This window comes from Girardinichthys multiradiatus, chromosome 14 (assembly GCF_021462225.1).
Source record: "Girardinichthys multiradiatus isolate DD_20200921_A chromosome 14, DD_fGirMul_XY1, whole genome shotgun sequence".
NCBI lineage: Eukaryota > Metazoa > Chordata > Actinopteri > Cyprinodontiformes > Goodeidae > Girardinichthys > Girardinichthys multiradiatus.
Window position 1 is genome coordinate 37,202,096 of NC_061807.1, and position 25,719 is coordinate 37,227,814.

Below are 25,719 nucleotides of genomic sequence, written 5' to 3' on the forward strand. Positions count from 1 at the left end.
TGTGTCTGTCAGCGTAGTGTCCAGATCCTGGAGGCGCTACCAGGAGACGTGGAGGAGGCCGTAGGAGGGCAACAACCCAGCAGCAGGATCGCTACCTCTGCCTTTGTGCAAGGAGGAACAGGAGGAGCACTGCCAGAGCCCTGCAAAATGACCTCCAGCAGGCCACAAATGTGCATGTGTCTGCACAAACGGTTAGAAACCAACTCCATGAGGACGGTATGAGGGCCTGACGTCTACAAATAGGGGTTGTGCTCACAGCCCAACACCATGCAGGACGCTTGGCATTTGCCTGAGAACACCAGGATTGGTAAATTCACCACTGGCGCCCTGTGCTCCTCACAGATGAAAGCAGGTTCACACTGAGCACATGTGACAGACATGACAGAGTCTGGAGACACCGTGGAGAGCGATCTGCTGCCTGCAACATCCTTCAGCATGACCGGTTTGGCAGTGGGTTAGTAATGGTGTGGGGTGGCATTTCTTTGGAGGGCCGCAAGGCACATCTGGGACATCATGTCTCGCTCCATCCACCAACGTCACGTTGCACCACAGACTGTCCAGGAGTTTAGTCCAGGTCTGGGAGGAGATCCCTCAGGAGAACATCCGCCGTCTCATCAGGAGCATGACCAGGCGTAGGGAGGTCATACAGACACTTGGAGGTCACACACAATACTGAACCTCATTTTGACTTGTTTTAAGGACATTACATCAAAGTTGGATCAGCCTCTAGTGTGTTTTTCCTCTTTAATTTTGTGTGTGACTCCAAATCCAGGCCTCCATTGGTTAATAAATTTGATTTCCATTGATGATTTTTGTGTGATTTTGTTGTCAACACATTTAACTTTGTACAGAACAAAGTATTCAATGAGAATATTTCATTCATTCAGATCTAGGATGTGTTATCTGAGTGTTCCCTTTATTTTTTTGAGCAGTATATATTCAATTAAAATGTTAATCCAAGAGCTAAATGTAAAAAATGACATGGAGTTTCAGGTCATTAAACACCATCTTGACAAGATTTCAGAATTATTACTTTTGTCATGTGAAAAATGTTTTTAACATGTTACACCCATAAACTTTGTTTTATTCATATTTATATGAAAAAACACTATAGTGTAGAGCTTTAAATAGAAGATAAATGGTTAAAGAAAATTTTAATCTAAAACAGTGTGTTTAGCCTCCTTTACTCCAATATGCGTTAATAAAATCCAGTGCAACCTTTACTTAGTAAATGAAGTCCATCTGTATGGAATTTATTCCGTGAAGATGTGTGGAGGAAAGCTGGCACAGCATATCACCCTGGACAAACCATCCCAAAAGTTGAACTTTGCGGTGGCAGCATTATGCTATGGGACTGTTTTTTGTTTTTTTTTCCAGCAGGCAGAGGAAAGATGGATACAGCTAAAGAAACAGGACAATCCAGACCCTACATACACCACCAGAGCTATGGTATGGTTATAGATCAAATCATATTCAAGTATAAGAATGTCCCAGTCAAAGTATAGCTCTAAAGCCTACTAAGAACGTGTGGCAAGACTTACAAATGTATGTTTCATCTTTGAGCGAACATTTCACATTCTAGATGTGTAAAGCTGATGGAGACATAGTCCAAAATACTTGCTGCAGTAATCGGAGTAAAAGGTGGTTCTACAGAAGCGTCGGCACATAGAGACTGGTTAGCAAATGCACGCCACACTGCAGACTTATTTTTTAATTCAGGCTTTACAAACCACTTCACAATTGGTGATATTCTAACACACAACATCTCTGTAACGCATGGACACTTGTGACTAGGCAAACATTTGCAAAGCACTGGTGCTAGAAACCATCCAGGATTCCAAGTCTTTGCTACACTGTTAGCTGAAAGCTAAAAAGGTTGGAACCACATGCAGCGTGTTGGCATTTCTTTTCACTTGTTGATTATTAAATGATGAAAAAAGAAACACGTAGTTTTGCTACACACAGATGACCTACGCCCCCTACAGGTGAACGCTATGTAACTGTCCTACCTTTACAAACTCCACAGCTGAGTGGGCGTGGTGACTCTCTTTTCAGTCCATTTTTCAGCTTTGTGCAGTTTAAACTTGACTGTAGGGCTGTTCTTGTCGGTAATGTGACCCGTGTTTGGGCCCGCCTCAGTTTTTATGGGCTAAACCAGTTTATCTCCTTCATCTTGAGGAGGAAAGGGGAAGCGAGGGCCTGAGCCGGACAAGTTACACAACTCGTTCGTGTTTTGGTGTAAGCCGGCTTTTGTTGACTTTGGTTTCTGACTGCACGGCTGAGGTAGGCTGAGTTTTGTTTGTGTTGCTCCGCATTCCTACCGATAGAATGTAAGGTCGCTACATAAGCAGATCTGGGATAACATGCCGCATCTACAGACGCTGATCTCAGATTTCCTCCATTAAAAAGTTTTTCGTTTTTGTTTTTAGTGGCAGAAAGTTACATTTTGACGTCGCCACTCTGCTAGACTCGTTTTTCTATTCGATATGATCTGTTCACCTCTGGTTTGAACTGTTATAAGGATGAGTACATTGAAATGTGTCCATAGAAGAAACATCAGTGTGTGTCTTTGCTTGTGCTAATTTGCTGTGATGACCTCATTTTGCCATGTTGTGTTACAGCACCATGAGCATGTTCGGAAGAGATAAGGGGTCAGCTGCCCAGACTCCAGTGGTTCCACCCAGACCCACTAAAGAGGTGAGGAAATGCAGGACAGTGACGGATTCCTGCTTGTTGTCAGATGAACAATCGGGCATAACATTATGACCGCTGGCCTAACAGTGCCAGTCAGGGCTGCTGAGAACCATGTAGGTGTGCTGTGGTATCTGACCTCTAGTAGCAAATAATTCAGGTCTTGTAAATTATTGTTGCATGGCGCTGGGGTCAATGGCTCGGACCAGCTCCTCCAGGACATCCAACAAATTTCTCCGGTTTTGTTTTTCACCTTAAACTTTTTGTTGTGCTCTTAAAATATTTCTGTACCATCATAGGTTAATTCTCAGCTTCGTGACTCATTCCATAAAGCATGTACAGGGTCTGCAAAAATGCTTGGATAGTAATATCAGCATTGTCCACTGTTTCTACATGCTCATCCAGGAGGAGTAAATGCTACAAGTCACTGACTCGATGCAATCTGCTGGGTTTCCTTAGATGGCCTTTATTTTATTTATTGACAGTAGGCAGACAGGAAAGAGGGGTGGAGAGAGGGGGAGACGTTCGGCAAATGTGGCCGGGTCTGGGACCCGAACCCGAGACGCCCGCTTTGAGGACTGTAGCCTCTGTATATAGTCGCGCGCTTAACCCCTACACCATCAGCGAAAAGTTACAAACTATTTAGTCAGTCAGTCATTTTCTACCGCTTATTCCATAGTGGGTCGCAGGGAAGCTGGTGCCTATCTCCAGCAGTCTATGGGCGAGAGGCGGGGTACACCCTGGACAGGTTGCCAGTCCATCGCAGGGTAACACACAAACAACCATGCACACACTCATTCATACACCTAAGGGCAATTTAGAGAGACCAACTAACCTAACAGGCATGTCTTTGGACTGTGGGAGGAAGCCAGAGTACCCAGTGAGAACCCACGCATGCACGGGGAGAACACACAAACTCCATGCAGAAAGACCCCCAACCAGGAATCAAACCCAGGACCTTCTTGCTGCAAGGCAACAGTGCTACCAACTGTGCAGCCACAAACTATTTATAAAAGGAAAAAAATGGTAGCTGTACAACAGAAATAACTACAAGAGCATTGTTGTGAGAATCACACAAACACATTTTTCTTTAAAAACTAACAACAGAGTAAACAGGAATACTCAGTTTTACATAAAGTTTATTCAAGACATCAAGTCCTGGGTCCATACACACGACTCTATCAAAAATCTACTGAAGGGAATGGCCTCAAGATTGCTACACACACATATGAAATATGTATGTGTATTAAAGAGCAGAAACCCAGCAATAGCTATGACTAGTCCTGTTAATTGTTTCTCTGTCAGTCTGTTCATTCTTTTCGGCCACCTTGGGCTTGCATATTTCTGGCCAGGGCTTTGATGTCAGGTGTAGTGTTTGTCACATCAAGTCTGTTGTGGGCTTTTGTTTTTATTGACATGAGAGCGTCTGCAGCCCCATGCACCACAAACAACATTGTACAGTGTATTCAGATACCTTTCTATGAGAACCTAGATTAACTTCATCTGCGATTTGAGCTACAGTTTGTTGGATCAGATAAACATGGGCCAGCTAACTGTGACCCGGTCGCTGGTTCACCACTGTTCCTAATAGTGACCACTTCAGCCATGGAACACCTTTATGCACAATATTGTTGGCTCGTTCGTAGGTGCACCAAGTCTCAATTTTCACGTCATAAGCTAAATATTCATGTGGCAGGTCGTACAGTGAGGGGGAGGAGATCAGTGCAGTAACTTCCAGACTTAGAAAAAGAGGTCTCCAACCAAGGAAATAAAAGGCATTTGGTGGAATCCTGGTCTACCATAATACCCCATTGTGGGGAAAAGAATTGTAATAAAGCAAAAATGCTAGTAGCAATTTAGTAAAAATGGCTCTGGCTAGCTTAATATTTACTCTGAGCAGACACACTGTTTTCTCTCAAAAACTTCCACCAAATACTTTATACAAGTAAGTCATGCTGTTATAGCCACAGTGAATGGAACCGCTGAAAGTCTTCAGTCTGCATTTTAGTCATGATGTAGCTGCCAAAGCATTATCCTAAGGATGGTGTCATTTTGCTCAGATCTTTTAGATCTCTCTACAATTTTCTCTTATCTGGCTCTAAAACCTTCCTTTATTCTACAGCTGCCTATGTGGTAGTTGGAAGGTAAGTCAAAATATTGACACACTGAGAGATAAAATGCATCTGTACCTCAGCTAAGTATTATAGGCATAAACATGCAGACGTAATGTTTGGAGAGAGCAGTTATTGATTTCATTGATAAAGCAATCAGCAGATGCCATCATATGTTTTATACTGCTGGAGGACACCTGAGAAGTAAAAATCAGCATACATAAACTACATCATCATCCACATATGGTAATAGTGATTCTGTTTTAGAGAGGGGCGGCTCCCAGCGCTATATTAGTTTCTGAAAAGTGCAAATTTAACTTACATGTATGCTTCAAAAAACAGTAGAAAGACAGATTCTAATTGTCAGGGTTTGGACATTTTGGACTTTGTGTTGGTTTTGTGTTTGTTTTTTCCTTCAGTTATTTTGGTGATAGTTTGTTTTCCTCTACTGTCTCCTAGACTTTGTTGGTTTCCTCTCGCCCTTGTTCCTTTAGTGTTGCTTTACTTAGAGTAGTTTTATGATTTATTGTGACTTTCATGGTTCTGTATCTTCCTTGGATTCTCTGTGTTTATTTATGTTAGGTCAGCTTTAGTTTTTGTTTACATCTTTGTCCTCACGTTCCCTGCTTGGTTCTAGTTTATTTAGTCAGTGTGGTTTTAGGTTTGTTTACTTTTGTATCGGGATACCTCCAGTTTTTCTGTTTCCTTTAGTTCTTGGTTATTCTAGATTTCTTATGCTTCTTTGATTATTTCATCATGGTTTATAGTTTGGCTTTGGTCTGTGTTTCTCTTTGTAACTTTGCCCATGTTCAGTCTTTGTATTTGTTTCACCAGTTCCTTCTGCCTCCTTGTCACACCTGTTCTTAGTTCCCTTGATTACCTGCCTTTGTCTCCCTCTGTATATTAGTTGGTTTTGTTGCATTGTGCTGTGCTGGTTTCTTCATTCACTACCCTCGTCCATGCTTTGAGTTCCGCATCTTCCTGCAGTGTCTTTTGTAATTTTGGATTGCCCCTCTGATCAGTACCTGCAGTATTTTGTTACGTTCGAATAAATCTCTGAATCTATCCAAAATGCTCTGCCTAGCTCTTGTCTGCGCTTTGGTCCACCCCAAAACCATAATGTGATTCTAATAGGCTTAAAATCTGGGGATTCTTTGGTTTTCTGGTTAGTTTTCTTGCTTCCAGTTGACAACCAATATTTAAGCTCACTTTAAAAATAAAAAATGTTAAAAAGCAGACTATATCAGGCCAGTTGCTTTGTGTATAAAGATTCATGGTAAATGGACCCATCAGCATTGAAGCAGAACTGAAGCCTGTTATCTGGCACTTGAGTGTAGGAGCTTTAAATCGGGTCATTTGAGCTTGGTGAGAAAAACCGTTTCACTTGTGTTTTAGAACCCTGGGATGCTGAAAGGAGTCATGCAGAACGTGAACCCGTTCATGTCTACCTCCCAGGTAACTGCAGTCCTATCTGGCTGATATGTGACAGATAGCAGTTTCCACTGAGTTTGTTCTCTCACACAGGTGTCCAAAGCTTTGTCCTCAGACTCACTGAAACAGGAAAGGGGCCCAGACTCTTCTCAGGTAGGAAATAGCTGAAACCTCACCCAATGTCCTTAAAGGCACAATCATTTTCATTTCAGCTCTTTGTTCTCTTCCACATATCCAATTAAAGATCACACCCATTTCTATCTCAGGCTGGGTGCTATAAATCTTTTGTTCCTTTTCAACACTAGTTTTCTCCTCCAAAGGAGACGTGTCCGGCCCCATTTCCCCCTGCACTTTGACAGTTTTTTTAAGGAGGAAAAGGAATGATTTTCCTTAAACAGTTTGGCCAGACTAACACTGAAGGTCAAACTTTAGTAAAATATAGTTCACCCTTTTATAAGTCAAAATGACACTGTCAGTTTTTAAAAATGTGTTGCTATTTTGTTGAAAATAGGTATTCAACTAAATAAAATCCATCCTTAGGACAAAACAACTTCTGCATTCAGTGCATGTTACTGTGAGATATCACAGTAGGTGTAGGTCTACAGAATGGATTACTGTGAGGTACAGCAAAGTGCAGTTATTTGTGTTTTTCATAAGTGGTTTTTTTTTTTTATGTTCATTTCTTCATTTTTGGTATTTTTGTGTCCCGCATGGCAACGACAAGCCTTCTGAATCAAATTGAGAACAATGCATAGGTAACATAGGTTTATTTTCCTTTAAACTGTACCACATTTGTAAGAAAAAATCATTTGTGGGTTGAACCCTTAAACCTGCCAAATCCTCTCTGCTACAGTTTAACATTAATTGCCAAGTGTCACTGTTACAACAACTAATGGACCAAACAAATATTTCCTTACTTTAGTGTCAAGTATATGGCACCTATGCATCTATAACAACTTCAACTCTTCTAGGAGGGCTTTCCACAAGGTTTAGGGTTGTGTTCATGTTTCGCTCCCAGCCTTGTTCCAACAAGGTTGGGAGAAAGAAATAGTCTAAAATGTCTTGGTATGCAGAAAGAGTTTTCCTGCCTGCAAGTAAGGGGTCACGCCCAGCTCCTGAAACGCATGAATGTAACGCTTGAATGAACCTGTTATATTTAGTAGTAAGGAAATTGCACAACTGGACTTCTTACACAATGGGATCCTATCACTGTCATTATTCCTTTAACTACTTTTTTTAGACACTGCTTCCATGTTAGTGTCCATCATGGCTCTTGGACCCTTGGTCATATTCTGAATAAAACATGGCTGAATTGTCTCTGTCTGAGCTGTATTCATCAAGTAAAACATTCATTTGTCCCAAATGAAACTGCTTCAGAATCCCAACCAGAATCTGCCTAAACGTGGCTTCATAGCAGAAGCCAGAAAATCTACTTGAAACTTGGTTCCTTGCATGAGCCATCTTGCGCCACAAATGAGCCACAATTTTAGTTGGAAAACAAGAAAAAAAAACATTGTATTTTGGTGCAATCCTGCATTGGCCTTCTAAAGTTGTCCAGAGAAGGTTCAGAGACTCCCTTTTCTTTAAACCTATGTTCATAGCAGCTGGTCTAAGGGAGTTGGAGAATCCATTGTTCCCTTTTATTTTCTTCAGTGGGCCTTCTGAGGGGAGTTCTTAAGCATTGTTACAATTATTTTTTTTAAAAATGGGTTTAAATAGGTCCAACTGCATTCTGGAGTATTAAAACATACAGTGCCTTGCAAAAGTAAACGTTTCCACATTTTGTCACGTTACAACCACAAACTTCATTGTATTTTACTGAGATTTTAGGTGACAGATCAGCACAAAGTCATGCATAAATGAGGGGTTGGAGTAAATGGAATGGTTCAAATAATAATCTGAGTGTGATGTGCGCATGTTTTCAGCCCTGTTTGATTCCTCTAAATAAAATGTAAGTGCCATTCAGAAGTCACTCAATTTGATTTAAACTGACTTCAATCCAAATTCAAATCCAGCTGTTCTGTGAATGTCTACGCGTTTTGTTGGACTCTAGCGAACAAACGGCACCATAAAGACCAAGGAATACAGCAGAACATCAACCTGAAACATAGAGCCAGAGCTATAACAAAAATGTACTGCGCAGAAGTTTCTCATCCAATCTGAGAAAGTCATGAACCTTTTTGCTTTTGTGATTTTATCAGGTTTTTGGTTGTAACATTACAAAATGTGTAAGAGTTTAGGGGCATGAATACTCTTGCAAGTCAGGGCTCGATTCCAACATAAAGAATGCTCTCCTGTGGGGATGATGCCAGTGAATGTTGTGTCATAATCATGCTGGATTCAGTGATGAGTGGTTTCATTGACATTTTCAAATTCCAAGAGTCAAAGTTTATGATAAATAAAATGAGGTGAAAGGCCAGCTAAATAACTCTGTAAGACACTGCTCTGCCCACATGAATGGAAAATCTTAGCAGCTGACTGAGATATTTATGAACTTAATGTCGCCCAAACAAAGTGTCAGTTGTGTTGAGCTAATTAAAGTTCTCCAACAGACGATGCCTTCCTGATGATCTGGTTCCTTGAAGATGGTCACAAGTGTGACTAGTTTGTCTTTGTCTCCTCTGTGTTTGTGTTGCAGAACCCTGGTATATTCAAAGGAGTCATGCAGAAAGTAAACCCCTTCAAGTCTTCTGCACAGGTAATGACTGTAGATTTCTCCGTTTAAATCATTGAAATATAATTGTGGCTGCTTTCTAGGCACTCTTCTACCTGGTCTCACTTCTAAATTCAAGCAGTTGTCAATCCTTTCATCATTCGCTGTTTATTTTTGCCCTCTTTAACTCATCAACAGCAGCAAGTTATTCAACAACAGCCTATCAGAACTCTGATTCATTAGTACAGGCTCTCCTCAGGGCCCGGTTCTATTTACCTTGTTCATAAACGAATGCACCAACAGACACGACAGGATTTTTTAAATTTTCTAATAGTACAGAGACCTATTTTGTTGAAATAGAGATTTGTGCTGAGTGATGTGACGAAAACCACAACATTTTTAAAAGGTAATTTTTAAATGGTAGCTCCGGAGGAGCAGCATGCAAGTATTTTATCTATTATCTTGGTGTCCAGCTGGCAACACCTTAGGTTGGACCGGTAATGTCGAGGGCCTGTGCTCCTGGTTACAATAGAGATTACAGGTTTTACATAGACTTGACGTTTTGATGTAGATTAGAGAATAATGTTTTTATTCTACTAGGCTGTTCTCCAGCGTCTAGGTAGATATGGGATGTCAGCAACCTCAGATCAAGATAAATCTAAACTGGCTTGAATGATGCATAGAGCCATGAAGGATAAGGGATTATCAGTCCCTCCAGACCATTTATGAACAGTCTGCCCTTAGGCAGGGACACAGGATGATGAATGACCCTTCTTGTATGCTCTATACGGAATACAAGCTTGGTAGATGATATAAAACTGCTTGCTACAGATGCAACCAGTAAGAATGAATCTGTTCCTGTTTCCATCAAATTGTTGAACACATGAGCTATTGCACATTCTGTCTGCCTTAAGCAGCATTGAGTATGTCCAGTACATGTTATGTGCCATGTTTATTGTAAATAACTGTGAGGTGGGATGAAAAATGTTGTGAGGCTGTGGTATAAAAGCATTCAGATGTTCTGCTTGGAGTACAACAAATTTCCCTGCTGGATAAAAATAACAATCTTCTTCTAGCAGAAATAAAATCCCTTAGGAAAATATTTTCTGTTTCACACTTTGTCACATAACCACCATTAACTTTAATATAATCCATTGGGATTTTATATCTTTGACAAAGTGTCACATAACTGTGAAACAAGGAAAGGGGTAAATGGTTATCAATACTACTTAGAAATTAACAAAGTGCCATGTAAATGTTTTCAGCCATTTTTTGTTCATTAATGTTCTCTAACAAACCTCTGAGACCATCTCAGAACATCTGGATTCATACTGACATTTAATTTCATACAAGTGGACTGATGGTATGAGAGTAAAGGGGGGTAAATATGTATGTAGCACTTTTTTTGTAAAACATTTTAAAATCCATGTCTCCTGTCCTTCTATTTCACATTAATGCAGTGCTTTGTGCTGTCCAGTCACCTAAGCTCAATAAAATACATAAACATATTTTTAACAATGTGAACAAAGTTCAAGTATACTTTTGCAAGTGCAAGAGCTTGAATTCACCCATCTTGACTGAAAACAGGATATCTGTAGTTCATTTGCACTAAAGTGACTGATTTCTATTAACTCTGTGTTAAAGCTGCCAAAAAATGATGCTCATGGCGGTCGAGCAAACGCACAAGAGCCTGACGGAGACCTTCAAGACAAACAGGTAAGCTGCTTTCTCTTCTGTCATTTCCAGGTGTGTTCCGCAGCATTTCTGATTCTTCATATTCTAGAACCCGGGGTTGATGACAAGTATGATTCAGAAAGTCAACCCATTCAAATCTTCCCAGCCAAAGGTATTTAGAAAATCTTTTTTAATCCTTGTACCACTGAATTTATGGCTGTCTGGGAGCTGTAGAGGGACTTATTTCTCTTAATGCTCTTTTTGCTTTTCTCTGGCTTCCATCTCACCCTCTCCAGGACACTCAGTCTTTGCACAGTGACCTTTCTTCCAGCAGTGGAACCCTAACAGACCCCAACAGTGTGCCGGATAAGCGGGTTAGTTTAAAGATCCAAGAATTATTTTCAAATATGTTATTTTGATCTGCTTCTGCTCCTAATGGGGAGCAGATCACATATTCCTTGGGACGATTATCTGCTAATTCAGGAAAATACCTTCAAATAATGCAGTCTGCTTTTAAATACGCAGCAGACTAAACAAGGTTCGATCTTTTAAACCCAAAACATGTTCCCTGAACCCAAAGTTCCTAACCCAAATTCTCAAATTTCCCAACACAAAAGTGACACCAAGCGGCTCAACTAGGGGCTTACCCAAAACTCCAAAATGTGTCCCACTATTATCATCCAAGAGAAAAACTCATAAGAGTGAACATCAGCTCTCATCTGAGTGTTCATAGCACCATCAATATTTGTCATTACCACAAGATGGTGCTAAAGCAAATGATTTCAGTTGCTACAGCTTGTTGAAAAGGGCTGATGAATATATTTACAGGTGCAAATGAATACATTGGTAAATTGTCATTTCATTTATTTCAGTAAATAAAATGTGAACATCCCTATTCAGTTTTTCAAAAAAATGTGAATATTACAGACTAATTAAAAAGGAGACATTCTGTTATGGCCTACACAATCATGTGTAAACTGATGACTTGATAATCATCCAGCAGCCATACACTCTCCCCGAATAAGGTGAGCAGGTTGTTCAGTCCTGTATGGAGCATATTAAGGGATAGGTGATTGTAAGGAAAAGGTGTAATGGGAAAGAATACACAAGCAACAGTAATAAAAAAAAAAAAAAAACACTCAAGCTAATAAAAAAGGCTGGTTCTGTGCTGGGGACTCCTCTGGAACCTCTGATGATCACTGTGCAAAGGAAGATTCTCCGTAAAATGAAGAACATTATGGAGAACCCTGAGCATCCTCTTTATGAGACTGTCCTACAACAACAGTGTCTTCAGTCAGAGGCTTCTTCAGATCTTCTGTAAGACGGAGCGCTACAGGAGATCCTTCCTGCCCACAGCCATCAGCATCTACAACGGCTCTTTGAGGAAACCTTCATAATATGAGCTATAACAACATTTAATTTCCTTTTGGGATTAATAACACATTTTTTAATTGAATTTGAATCGAATAACTGCAGCCTTGGGGAGGATTGTGATGCAAAGCCAATCAAGAGTTTTGAAAAAAGGCAACTTTATTATTATTATTTTTTTTTTTTATGAAAGTAACTTTCAAGCATTCATGCGTCCTTTTGCCAGTAACCTTTTTGAGATGCTGATTTTATTTTCCAGGAAGACCGTCCACCTGCCCACTCTTTTCAGAAGTGTCAGTTCAGTTTCATTTGCGATGGAATACATTTTGGAACATTTAGTAGAAGTAAAGAGTGTCACTTTGCCACATTATTACTGTGCTTGATTGCCCAGAACAATGTGCTTGACTGGAATCCCGTAGATAATCTGTGGAGGATTGTCACAAAGAGTTTGAGAGACTACATTCAGCAATGCAGATAAGCTGCTCCAGCAGCTTGGGCTTCCTGTAGAACTCGCAGGCCCACATTGTGTCCACGCGGTACTGCACTGATACAGTAATTCATGTCAGAGGAACCCTGGCCAAGGTGCAAATCATATACATGAGCAATGCTTACTGTAGGCTGACATTTCTGAATAAAACATCATTTTTGTTGTTTTGTGGTATTGAAATTTACATTAGCTTATGAAACTAACAAAAACACACTTAAAAGAATATTATCGTCAATATTATCGTCGTGTGTAAATAGTTTCACATATTTAATAAAAAAATCTATTTTCAGTGATATTCTACCTTAGATTTTCATCACATGTTGATGTGCATCTGCAACCTAGGGACTATAATTAAGGCATATTTGGGTAAACATTTTTAAAGAGAGTTTAGTTCCGATTTTGATTGTATATCAGTGTTATTCTTAGCCTAACCACTAGGTGTGGTACCAAAGGAAGTGATTTTTCACACTTGGGAGTAGATATCTCACCTTTCTTTTTTTGTTTAAATTAAGACCAATGTTGAAAACATTTTGTGTTTGTTTTATTTTCAGCATCTTTTTATGTTTTATTGTAGAACCCTGGAACGTCTAAAGGGATAACGCAAAAAGTAAACGCCTTCAAGTCACGCACACAGGTATTGAAATAAAGAACTCTACATTAAAAGAACCTGTCTTCATAAGCTATGAGTCACACACGTCTCTAACGTTGCTCTAATTACTGATGATACAGGTGGCAGATGACGCTTGTGAAACTGACTCACCTGTTCCTTCTCGCATGACTGAGGTAAATATAGCAGGAAAAACAGCAGATGACTTTACTAATTAAGGTTCAGCGATCCTTATGCCTTTTGTTCCAACATTTTGTTCCAAAATCTTTTTTAAATGATTTTTTTTGTGTCCCTTTTAGAATGTTACTTTAACTACATGTGAAAAAACAAAAAATGATTAAAAAAATATATCGATAAAAAGGTTCAATATTTTTGTCATTTCAGAAATTGAAACTCATATAGATTCATTACACATAGAGTGAAATATTTCAAGCCAAACTTTATTGTAATTTTGATGATTATGGCTTACAGAAAATGAAAACCCAAAAATTAGATGTCTCAGAAAATTACAATATTACATGAAATCAGTAAAAGAAATATTTTAAACAGAAATGTGAGGCTTCTGGAAAGTATGTTCATTGCCGTGCACGCGATACTTGGTTGGGGCTCCTTTTGCGTGAATTACTGGAGCCGGTCCGCCTGTTGTTCTGCTGAGGTGGAATTGAAGCCCAGGTTGCTTCAGATCATCTGGGGCGGCTGTGGCTCAGGTGGTAGGAGTTAGTCCTGTGACCGGCGGGTTGCCATTCACTCTGTAAATAATCTAATATGAGTTTCACTTTCTGAAATCAGTTACAAACAATTCTGAACATTTTCAAGATAATGAAATTAATCTGAGCTGTACCTGTATACTAAAACTGATACTCATATACTGCATTTGAATATTTTAGAGACCCTGTCTGCCAGTATTACATATAGAGGTTCTGTTTAGCTGGTGAAGTGGATGTTGACTTAGGTTTTTAATTCTTACTCATCAGGTTGAACGTGCTATATGCAGTGACGGCTCCAGCAGCTCTGAAAGTTCAGACCACAGTGCTATGGAGAGACATGTAAGGCATGATGTTTTTAGGGGTGGGGGGCATAATTTGTCATCCAGTGGCATAGATGAAATAACTCTTGTTATCAAATAAGAAAATAGTCTGATGTCTCACAGCAATGCTAAGCATGTGACAGTGTAAAAAAGACACGTTAAAAATCTGCTTGAAACAACGGTGGTTGATGTTCCATTATAATAGTGGGTTTTTTAAATGATCAGTCTTTGGCATGATGTTGTAGATATCACCTATTTCCTTAGGAAACTTTGATAATATGTAACATGAGGTACTTTGTGGTGATGGATCAGTTAAGCTACGTGAAAATTAAGTTAATTATATTTATTGCCATTTTGCACTCTGCTTAAATTAATTTTATCTTATTTTCAACCAAACCCAATACACTCCAGACTATTTGGTACAGAGACGCCGACACCGCGTCTGAGGTGGTTAACCAGCCAACAGACGTCGCAAGGGAACACACTAAGGTTGGTCAGCCTAAAGATTATCTACTGGATCCATTCATACAGATGCAAGGATAATCCATGACTTTGTTAGTTTTGTTTTTCCCTCTGTGTGGTTTTCTCAAGATTAACTGGAAAAATATCTTACCATATGAATCCATTCCGATATTTTCCATGTTATCTTAAGAGAACAACAAACAGAAATCTATAGCGGGGACTGTTCAGATGTTGTCACGCTGAATCTTCACTGCCATTAATAGATACCCTAAATGTATCACAGTATTACAGGACTTGAGTTGTCAAAATAACATTTGAACATGTCTTTGTCTTTCAGACTTTCATTATAAAAAGGATACTTCCCAAGTCATTTTTGGGGTCCGGATCCAAGGTGACGTTAACATGCAAATGTTTTTGGTAACAGTTCTTAAACAGAAAACATCTGATAAAACAGATTTTTAGCAGAAAATGTTTTCTGTTTCAGCACAAGATCAACACATTCTGGCCTTTCTTGTGTGATAATTTCTATTGGGAGCGAAGGTAGTGCAACACAATGGGTGAAAGTGCAGTTGCTATTAACTACATTTAAAAATATATAATGAAGAAACCTGCGTCTACCATATCTGTCAAATTCCAGTGAAATGCTGTACTGTCTATGTTACACCAGCAGGTTGCGATAGTGTTGAAATTCGAAAGATCCTGTGCATGGCGACGACAGTACAGGTCCTTCTCAAAAAATTAGCATATTGTGATAAAGTTCATTATTTTCTATAATGTAATGATGAAAATTTAACATTCATATATTTTAGATTCATTGCACACTAACTGAAATATTTCAGGTCTTTTATTGTCTTAGTACGGATGATTGTGGCATACAGCTCATGAAAACCCAAAATTCCTATCTCACAAAATTAGCATATTTCATCCGACCAATAAAAGAAAAGTGTTTTTAATACAAAAAACATCAACCATCAAATAATCATGTACAGTTATGCACTCAATACTTGGTCGGGAATCCTTTTGCAGAAATGACTGCTTCAATGCGGCGTGGCATGGAGGCAATCAGCTTGTGGCACTGCTGAGGTCTTATGGAGGCCCAGGATGCTTCGATAGCGGCCTTTAGCTCATCCAGAGTGTTGGGTCTTGAGTCTCTCAACGTTCTCTTCACAATATCCCACAGATTCTCTATGGGGTTCAGGTCAGGAGAGTTGGCTGGCCAATTGAGCACAGTGATACCATGGTCAGTAAACCATTTACCAGTGGTTTTGGCACTGTGAGCAGGTGCCAGGTCGTGCTGAAAAATGAAATCTTCATCTCCATAAAGCTTTTCAGCAGATGGAAGCATGAAGTGCTCATACATCTCCTGATAGCTAGCTGCATTGACCCTGCCCTTGATAAAACACAGTGGACCAACACCAGCTGCTGACACGGCACCCCAGACCATCACTGACTGTGGGTACTTGACACTGGACTTCTGGCATTTTGGCATTTCCTTCTCCGCAGTCTTCCTCCAGACTTTGGCACCTTGATTTCCGAATGACATGCAGAATTTACTTTCATCTGAAAAAAGTACTTTGGACCACTGAGCAACAGTCCAGTGCTGCTTCTCTGTAGCCCAGGTCTGGGGAATGCGGCACCTGTAGCCCATTTCCTGCACACGCCTGTGCACGGTGGCTCTGGATGTTTCTACTCCAGACTCAGTCCACTGGTTCCGCAGGTCCCCCAAGGTCTGGAATCGGCCCTTCTCCACAATCTTCCTCAGGGTCCGGTCACCTCTTCTCGTTGTGCAGCGTTTTCTGCCACACTTTTTCCTTCCCACAGACTTCCCACTGAGGTGCCTTGATACAGCACTCTGGGAACAGCCTATTCGTTCAGACATTTCTTTCTGTGTCTTACCCTCTTGCTTGAGGGTGTCAATAGTGGCCTTCTGGACAGCAGTCAGGTCGGCAGTCTTCCCCATGATTGGGGTTTTGAGTGATGAACCAGGCTGGGAGTTTTAAAGGCCTCAGGAATCTTTTGCAGGTGTTTAGAGTTAACTCGTTGATTCAGATGATTAGGTTCATAGCTCGTTTAGAGACCCTTTTAATGATATGCTAATTTTGTGAGATAGGAATTTTGGGTTTTCATGAGCTGTATGCCAAAATCATCCGTATTAAGACAATAAAAGACCTGAAATATTTCAGTTAGTGTGCAATGAATCTAAAATATATGAATGTTAAATTTTCATCATGACATTATGGAAAATAATGAACTTTATCACAATATGCTAATTTTTTGAGAAGGACCTGTACTTGGTTAAAGATTCTCTCCCAAAAAATCTGGGTAACCAGCACTCAAAGAAATTCTTCAAATAAAATTAATGTATGCGTTTCAGCTACACGCCGTCGTCGGCTTATTACAAATCCAAGACGAATCATTGTATCTATATAGAGCTTAGAAAACATCTAAGCCAATCAGAGGCAGACTAGTTAATCAGCCATAAGAAGAAACATCCGTGTGAACACTGCCAGTTCAATCAGTGGCACTCAAGCACCAACAACATACACGAAATACAATAGAAATAAAATCATATATAAATACATGAAATCATAACATTCAGAGAAAACAGTTTAACACCTGGGCCCTGTTTCAGAAAGCAAGGTTAACGAGCTCTGACTAGAAAACACATACCCTCAGTAGATCTACTCTGCTCTGTAATACTCAGGGTTTGCGGTTTCAAAACACGTGGTAACAATTGGGTTACTCAACTCTGAGTCAAGTCAACCCTGAGTTAAGCACAAGTAAATAAGCCCTCATCAATGGAAGGCAGATGGCACAATTCACCATGGCAGGAGGAAATGAGGAAGCCTCGAAGTGCGTATTTCTCATTACTAGAATTAGAAAAACTGATCATCATAACCTCAATCTCTAAATCTTTTTTTTTTTAGTTTTTTTTTAGCTTGTATGTCAAAAGCTGCATATTGTCAGTCTATATACCAATGTTCCCCAAAAAGAGGTTTCTTGTTGAATTTGACCGAATAGGTGTTGAACAAAAAATATTTTAAATATGAAAATTCATTCTACTTCCCGTACCAAAGAGTTAGCATGGGAAGTGCATGTGCACCTAACTATGCTAACCTTTTTATGGGCAAATTTGAAGATGATCATGTTTATCATTACAAACCTTTTGAGCCAAAACTAAAATGCTGGTTTTCTTACATAGATGACATGTTTTTTCTGGTACTGCAGAAGAACTCTGAGTTCAAAGGCCTCTTCTATTCTCATATGCTTACTCTTAAATCTTCCCTAGAATATAGCAATCATTTCTTGATGCACTTGTTAACAAATTAAAGACTACTCTTTTCAGAAAACCAACTGACAGGAACACACATTATAGCATTTATCAAGAGTCTTCCTCATTGTCGGCTATTAAGAGAAAAGAAAGTTGGCAGCACTCAGGAGAATGTGGTCCTACATGCTAAATTCTGTAATAGGTTTAGAGATAGGGGTTGTGATGTTACTGAACAAATGTAACGAGGAAGTAATTAGACAGTAATTAAACAGGGAATCAAACATTATATTCACAACTATTTTCTCTTTGTCGTCTAAATGAAGACGCATTAAACATTGGCACATTTCATTTAGTGACCTTAGGCCTTAGTTTCAAAAGGCATTTTGGTGCTTGGAAGCTGAAATCATGAAATTGATTCCTGAAGCATCCATGGAATCAACATTTGGTTAAAGTCCTTCTTTAAACTGTCATTTGGTTGCATCTATATTTTCCTTGAGTTAACTGTAAAATGTGTCATCCCCCTTGCTAGGAGGCAGTTGAAATTCAAACACTGCAGCTGGCTGAAGTACCAATACCCGATGAAGGAACACAACTGGACCCTTTGAATGTACGTCCGTTTCTTTTGACCCACACATCACAAATTATATTTGTGAAACCAGGGACATCCTGAATAACAATAATTAAAAAAATTATTTGCAGGATGAGGATGGCCTTCTATCATGGTGGAAAACTGTTGATGGTAGCTTTGATTTCTCACTAATTTTGTTCATTGTGACTGTAACCTCAAATTAGGGATAACTTTTTTCTCTTTCTCTCCAAGGATGGGATGATTGGAATGAGGCGAACCAGAATGATGATGATGAAGAGTATGGAAAAACTAATAAGCTTGTTAATAAGCTGTTAGATTTTAATTTTTGATTAACCCTCTGAAAACACATCGCATCAAACCAGCATACAGGTCCTTCTCAAAATATTAGCATATTGTGATAAAGTTCATTATTTTCCATAATGTCATGATGAAAATTTAACATTCATATATTTTAGATTCATTGCACACTAACTGAAATATTTCAGGTTTTTTATTGTCTTAATACAGATGATTTTGGCATACAGCTCATAAAACCCAAAATTCCTATCTCACAAAATTAGCATATCATTAAAAGGGTCTCTAAACGAGCTATGAACCTAATCATCTGAATCAACGAGTTAACTCTAAACACCTGCAAAAGATTCCTGAGGCCTTTAAAACTCCCAGCCTGGTTCATCACTCAAAACCCCAATCATGGGTAAGACTGCCGACCTGACTGCTGTCCAGAAGGCCACTATTGACACCCTCAAGCAAGAGGTTAAGACACAGAAAGACATTTCTGAACGAATAGGCTGTTCCCAGAGTGCTGTATCAAGGCACCTCAGTGGGAAGTCTGTGGGAAGGAAAAAGTGTGGCAGAAAACGCTGCACAACGAGAAGAGGTGACCGGACCCTGAGGAAGATTGTGGAGAAGGGCCGATTCCAGACCTTGGGGGACCTGCGGAAGCAGTGGACTGAGTCTGGAGTAGAAACATCCAGAGCCACCGTGCACAGGCGTGTGCAGGAAATGGGCTACAGGTGCCGCATTCCCAAGGTCAAGCCACTTTTGAACCCGAAACAGCGGCAGAAGCGCCTGACCTGGGCTACAGAGAAGCAGCACTGGACTGTTGCTCAGTGGTCCAAAGTACTTTTTTCGGATGAAAGCAAATTCTGCATGTCATTCGGAAATCAAGGTGCCAGAGTCTGGAGGAAGACTGGGGAGAAGGAAATGCCAAAATGCCAGAAGTCCAGTGTCAAGTACCCACAGTCAGTGATGGTCTGGGGTGCCGTGTCAGCTGCTGGTGTTGGTCCACTGTGTTTTATCAAGGGCAGGGTCAATGCAGCTAGCTATCAGGAGATTTTGGAGCACTTCATGCTTCCATCTGCTGAAAAGCTTTATGGAGATGGAGATTTCATTTTTCAGCACGACCTGGCACCTGCTCACAGTGCCAAAACCACTGGTAAATGGTTTACTGACCATGGTATCACTGTGCTCAATTGGCCTGCCAACTCTCCTGACCTGAACCCCATAGAGAATCTGTGGGATATTGTGAAGAGAACGTTGAGAGACTCCAGACCCAACACTCTGGATGAGCTAAAGGCCGCTATCGAAGCATCCTGGGCCTCCATAAGACCTCAGCAGTGCCACAGGCTGATTGCCTCCATGCCACGCCGCATTGAAGCAGTCATTTCTGCAAAAGAATTCCCGACCAAGTATTGAGTGCATAAATGTACATGATTATTCGAAGGTTGACGTTTTTTGTATTAAAAACACTTTTCTTTTATTGGTCGGATGAAATATGCTAATTTTGTGAGATAGAAATTTTGGGTTTTCATGAGCTGTATGCCACAATCATCCGTATTAAGACAATAAAAGACCTGAAATATTTCAGTTAGTGTGCAATGAATCTAAAATATATGAATGTTAAATTTTCATCATTACATTATGGAAAATAATGAACTTTATCACAATATGATAATATTTTGAGAAGGACTTGTATATACACACTCTTTTTATTAGGTCACTAGCACCTCTGAATCCACTTGGCAAATATAAAATGTTTTAACTTTTTACAGAAGTAGCATGACATCATTAAATGTATTTTTTTATTTTTTATTTACTTGTACTGTTTCGTGATGTCAATAGTTTATTTGTAGCACACAAATTGCACTTTAATGAACTTTATCACAATATGCTAATATTTTGAGAAGGACCTGTAGATCTCTCAATAGTTTCTAAAGATATCTGGCTTTACATGAGCAGCTGGAGTCTTTAATAAACCACTTTCTTGCTCCTGCGGAGCAGTCTTCTATTGGTCGGCCAGGGGTGTCCCAAGTGCGCCCCGTGCGCCGTTTGCAGACATTTTAATGATTTTGCAAATCCAAATGGGTATAAATCTGGCACAGGTGCTTGATGCAGTTGGTGACTTTTTAAAAATTATTTAGGGTAAAATTTTCACTCGTGAATAAAATCTTGTTAAAACGGGAATGTTGGTGTAACACAATATTTAGCCTTTATTAACCTAATGTTTTGCTTTCATTTTTTATTTCATATACAATTAGTCAAACATCCAGTGACGTCTCAAAAGCAGACATGGGTTCAGTGATCTTCCAGTTTATTCCAGTGTGTCAGCTTGGAGAACAAGTTGTTCTCCTTCTTTCATGTAATTATTACCTTGCTTTGAACATCCTAAAACTTAATGACCAGGGCTAGTCACATGACACAGAATGGAAGCATCAGCAGCCAACTTAGTCTCCCCTTCTCTACAAAAACTATTGTATAGATGGAAGAAAACATAGAAAACGTTTATACCTTAAAGCTGTTCATATTGTCTTGTTCTTTTTTAGTTATTCTTTAACGTGTCTTGTCCGACAGAGTAATAGCAGAATTATCTGAGTACCAAGAAGAAGCCCAACAGATTTACTTTCACAATTGGAGCATTACGCCTTTTACTATAATGCTTATTGTATATAAAAAGCGTTAATAGAAATTGCATATTATTTTGTTCAAACAAGTTTACTTTTTCCCTGACAATCTAATATAACAACTCATAATTTGTATGTAGTTTTAAAAAAAGAATTGGCTGCACAAATGTAGCCACACAGGTCGCTGGTTTCATTATAGTTATCGCCACCTAATGAGGAAGCTAATACTTAGCATATCATCAGCACATGCCTAATTTTGACCTTTATTTTATAGTTTTGCAATTTAACTGACAGTCATAAGATGAATATTTGTAGGTGTAACTTCTTTTTTTCATGTTCTGTTTATCAGAGTGGTGGAACAAGCAGCCGACCGAGTTTTCATGGCTGCTTGTCTCTTCGTTCACTTATTCAACCAGCGCGGCGCCTCCCTCCAGCAGTGCATCCTGGAGCTCCTCTCGTTGGCTGACTCAGCAGACAACTTCCACAAGAAGACTGTCACGGCCAGCATGGGTGGCGGGATGGCCAGTGTCGCAGGGTCCGTCACCACCATCACCGGGCTCATTCTGGCGCCCTTCACAGCAGGTACGTCGCTCATCGTCACAGCAGTAGGTATTGGTATTGCCACAGCGGGCGGCGTGACGTCTGCCTCAGCCAACATCACAGACACGATGCATTCAAAGACGGACCGCAAGAAGGTGGAGAAAATGATCCATGATTACCAGGATGAGATTAAGGACATCAAGGACTGTTTGGAGTTCTTACAGGTCAGAACTTGCAGACAAGGTGTTTTAGCTATTAAATTACACATTCCTAGTTTTGTGTACTACTGTCAGTGTTGGTGTCAGTTCTGTAGATATAATTCAAATGCTGAAACTTAAAATAAGAACTTCAATCAACAAACTAATCATGATCTTTTCAGGAAGGGATGGAGAAACTTGAGGTGTGGAACTTTGAGAAGTTCACCGAAAGCATCTCAAAGAAGCACTTAAATCAGAACGTCAAACATGTCATGAAGGAGGGCGGCCGGGCTGGGAAGGCTTTAGTCATCAACACAGAGAGCCTGATTAACACCGTCCAGGTCCTGAATGTCGCTGGTGGTGCTGCTAAAGCTGCACAGGTGATGAGCGTTACCACAGGAGTCGTGTCTGGTCTTTTCTTGGCCCTGGATGTGTTTTTCCTGGCAAAGGATTCCATGGAGCTGAAAAAGGGAGCCAAGACAGAGTTTGCTGCCAAGATCCGAGAGGTGTGTAAGGAACTGCAGGACGGGCTGCTGGAGCTGAACAGAATCAAAGAAGTGCTGCAAAAAACTATGGATGGGATAGAGGTGGGGGTTGAAGAAGACTACGAGGAGATGTTAAAGTCTGACCTGAAGAAGCTTATCAAGCTTGAAGAGTGAAGTGCAGTAGTAATGCATTTAAACTAAAGCATTTAAGAGGCCAAATAAATAAACTAAAACAGCAGTTTTAAAAAGGTGCAATAGCTTTGCTGTTTGGTAGTTTTCCAGTTGTTACTGCACTGAGGAATGCTGTTTTTTTCAAATATATTTTATTAGATTCTTGTAAATATAATCCACCAAAAGACTTTAATAAAAGTCATTTATTTGCATATTTTATTTTTGATTGGTTAAAGACCTGTGGTATGTGGTTTGTGACATCAAGCAGGAAACAGTCAGCAGAGGCACATGGTGACTGGTTTGGACTAGAGAATATTTTTGAAAAGCTGGGTGAACACAATGTGCTCTCACATCACGTCAGCATGAAGGCCTGAAAAAATGTGGAATGGCAGCTCTTTTCAAGGCATGTCTTGGAAAAACATTGCATCAAGAACTAACCTCAACAAATGTTCCCAGCATGTACAGAAAATTCCGATGATGGATCAAAAGATTTTAAAATGCCCCGTGTGATAATAAGTAATTACAAAAACAGTCACTGAGAGGTTTTTATTTTAGCCATAGTAAAAAAAAAGTGTATATATGTATTTTCTTTTTTTGTTATTAAAACTTGTACACAGTAATACATCTTTCAGCATGCTAGCAAAAACATGCCAGAAATGCAACAGTGAGAATTTTGTGCATTTATTATTAAACTTGTACCAAATTTATTACATTTTACAGCAGCAAAGTATAACCAATCTATTAAATGGCTGGGGAAAAGAATTCTGTCATAAGTCTAACTGCAAAAACAAACTTACCCAATAGCCACTCCCAACAGTAGGCGGGAGTGACTCACCGAACTAGCTGAATTACAATTCAGATCCGTTACAGATCTGACTCTTATAATTAATCGGTATGAAGCTACAACTTGTCAAGTTCATATGAAAAAGTGTCAGTTTGTTTCAAATTTTGCAGCAGTCTTTGGTCTACTAATAGCTAGTGACTGAGTGAAAAATTCATGAAAGTAGGCTGAGTTTTATGGAGCTCTTCTAATTGATCTTGGCGTAATCTATGTAATAGTGAAACCTGGCAGTGTCAGCCGTAATAGTTTTCAAATGTTTAGCCATATAAAAAAAAAAAATATACTTGGCTGAATTTTAATTAGTCATCAAAAATATCTTGGAACTGCTAGTCAATTAGAAAATGTTATGGAGGATTTTTGAACACAAAGTGAAAGGACGGCTACTGCAGCAGCACCTTGATTCTGCAATAATAAAATTGGAGATGCACATAAAGTAATCGTTTGACTCCAGTGTATTTAAAAATGGCATGTTTTCATTGACTTTTAATGTCAAATAAAAGAATTTAACAACATTTTTCTGATGGTTTTTTGCGGTGTGCACTGTTTCCTGTATTTGTGGTACAGATCCCTGTTATTGCCAGTTGGCTCTTTTGAAATAAGACAGAAGGTCCTGATCAAACCTAAATAATTCAGGGCAACCCTCTGTCATATTTATTGCATTTACAGAACCACATTCCCTTAAAGTAGATCTGAATAGATTATGGAAAACTAGTTTAAGACAGTTTGACTAGTTTGTCAAAGTGGGTTCTACAATGTCCCTAAACTAGCATTCTATTCCACTAATTGAACATTTTCACTTTGAGTAGTTGTATATTGCTTAAGCCTGCTAGACTGTGTTCCACCTAGTTCACACTGACTGTCATCAATGCGTTTTGCTCTGTCACAAATAGAAGCCATTCTAGTCAAATCGATATTTTCCACTGGCTCCGTTGCACTCTGGCATGAGGGGAAACCCTCCTCTGTTGTCCAGAGATATTTTTGACAAATGACAAAGCACAAACCTATGAATTTCAATAGGGGTAAAATTCACGGATGACGCAGCTGTTGTCGGATGCACGAATGCATCCATTGCCGCTCAACACAATTTGCAACGGATGATGGAGCAGTTACAGAACAGTTAGTGTGAACTAGGGGCTAGTCTAGCTAGCTAGTAAGCTTTCACCACTCTGAGGATTTATTTACTTTCCAACATGTTAACAGTGAAAGCTTTCTACTTGAGGAAAGGTAACAACTTGACAAAGCCTCCATTCAGAAACTAACCCTTGTTATTTTTATTTTTTTTACTTGTTTCTGCTTCACCCTGTTCCTCCTACAGATGACAAAGAAAAAAGAAAACCTCAAAGTGGCTTTTAAAGTAAAAAAAAAAAAAATGCTGTTAGGGGAATGAGAAGGAATCTATGAAAACAACAACAAAAGACATTCCCTGTATTTAGTTGTTGTCATCGTTAAGACTAAGCATGAGCTTGATACCTTTCTCTCTGTGTGTTGGCCAACTGATGGACTGATGACCCGCTCCTGCCCGATGATTGCTGGTTTGTTATAATACTGCAAGAATGAGGTGACTATATGGAAAACGTAGTGTTCATGTGTGCTCCATAATAAATAGATATGTTGTGGCACGTTAGCATGAAACATGCTAATAATCTGGATTAGCTGAAATATTTTCACACAATGGAAAGTCTCCAATCCTCAAAAACATTCTTCATCCCTCATCTTCTCACAGAACATTGTTAGACACTATTGCAAATAATAAAATAGATTGTTAGTTTATTATTACAGTTGCCTATATTTTCATGTTGTACAGTGGCATAAATTAGGTAATGACCACAAAAATTGGACACTTAATGAAAGAACAGCAACATCTGAATTCTATTTTGACCATGTAGTGGTAAAACGTTCCATCCATACTTATGAGAAGTAACCACTGGTTACTCCTGCTTGGGGCTAAAAATTCTACATGGACAAGCAACGAATGTAAACTCTTAAAAAAGTAAAAGATGACATTTAAAATATGAAAAAAAAAGTATATATTTTTTTATTTTTTTTTGCTTGAAAGCATACTGACATAGCTCAGCCACCACAAACACCACCGCCTCCATAATCACCATAACTAAATACAGGAAATGCTTTTTGTTCATAGATTCCTTCTCATTCCCACAACAGGATTTCTTTTTTTATTTCCTTTAAAAGCCACATTGGGGTTTTCTTCAT

At 39.4% G+C, this 25,719-nt stretch overlaps 1 protein-coding gene across 6 annotated transcripts; it reads left to right on the forward strand.

Moving 5' to 3' along the window:
- Window positions 1-2,041: 2,041 nt before the first annotated feature.
- Window positions 2,042-24,020, forward strand: LOC124881379. 6 transcript variants are annotated; one of them, XM_047386961.1, is made up of 18 exons: window positions 2,042-2,283; window positions 2,622-2,697; window positions 6,198-6,257; window positions 6,327-6,386; window positions 8,872-8,931; window positions 10,531-10,602; window positions 10,670-10,732; window positions 10,857-10,934; window positions 12,990-13,049; window positions 13,145-13,198; window positions 13,997-14,068; window positions 14,461-14,538; window positions 14,849-14,902; window positions 18,312-18,389; window positions 18,482-18,521; window positions 18,603-18,648; window positions 21,624-22,038; window positions 22,194-24,020. In XM_047386961.1, exons 2-18 carry the CDS (start codon window positions 2,626-2,628, stop codon window positions 22,668-22,670), a joined length of 1,839 nt encoding a protein of 612 aa, XP_047242917.1. In that variant the 5' UTR covers window positions 2,042-2,283; window positions 2,622-2,625; the 3' UTR covers window positions 22,671-24,020. The 6 variants fall into 6 exon arrangements, with proteins under 6 accessions (XP_047242917.1, XP_047242918.1, XP_047242923.1 ...); XM_047386962.1 differs by having other exon boundaries at window positions 2,042-2,238; XM_047386967.1 differs by having other exon boundaries at window positions 21,624-21,856; window positions 22,194-22,358.
- Window positions 24,021-25,719: the final 1,699 nt, after the last annotated feature.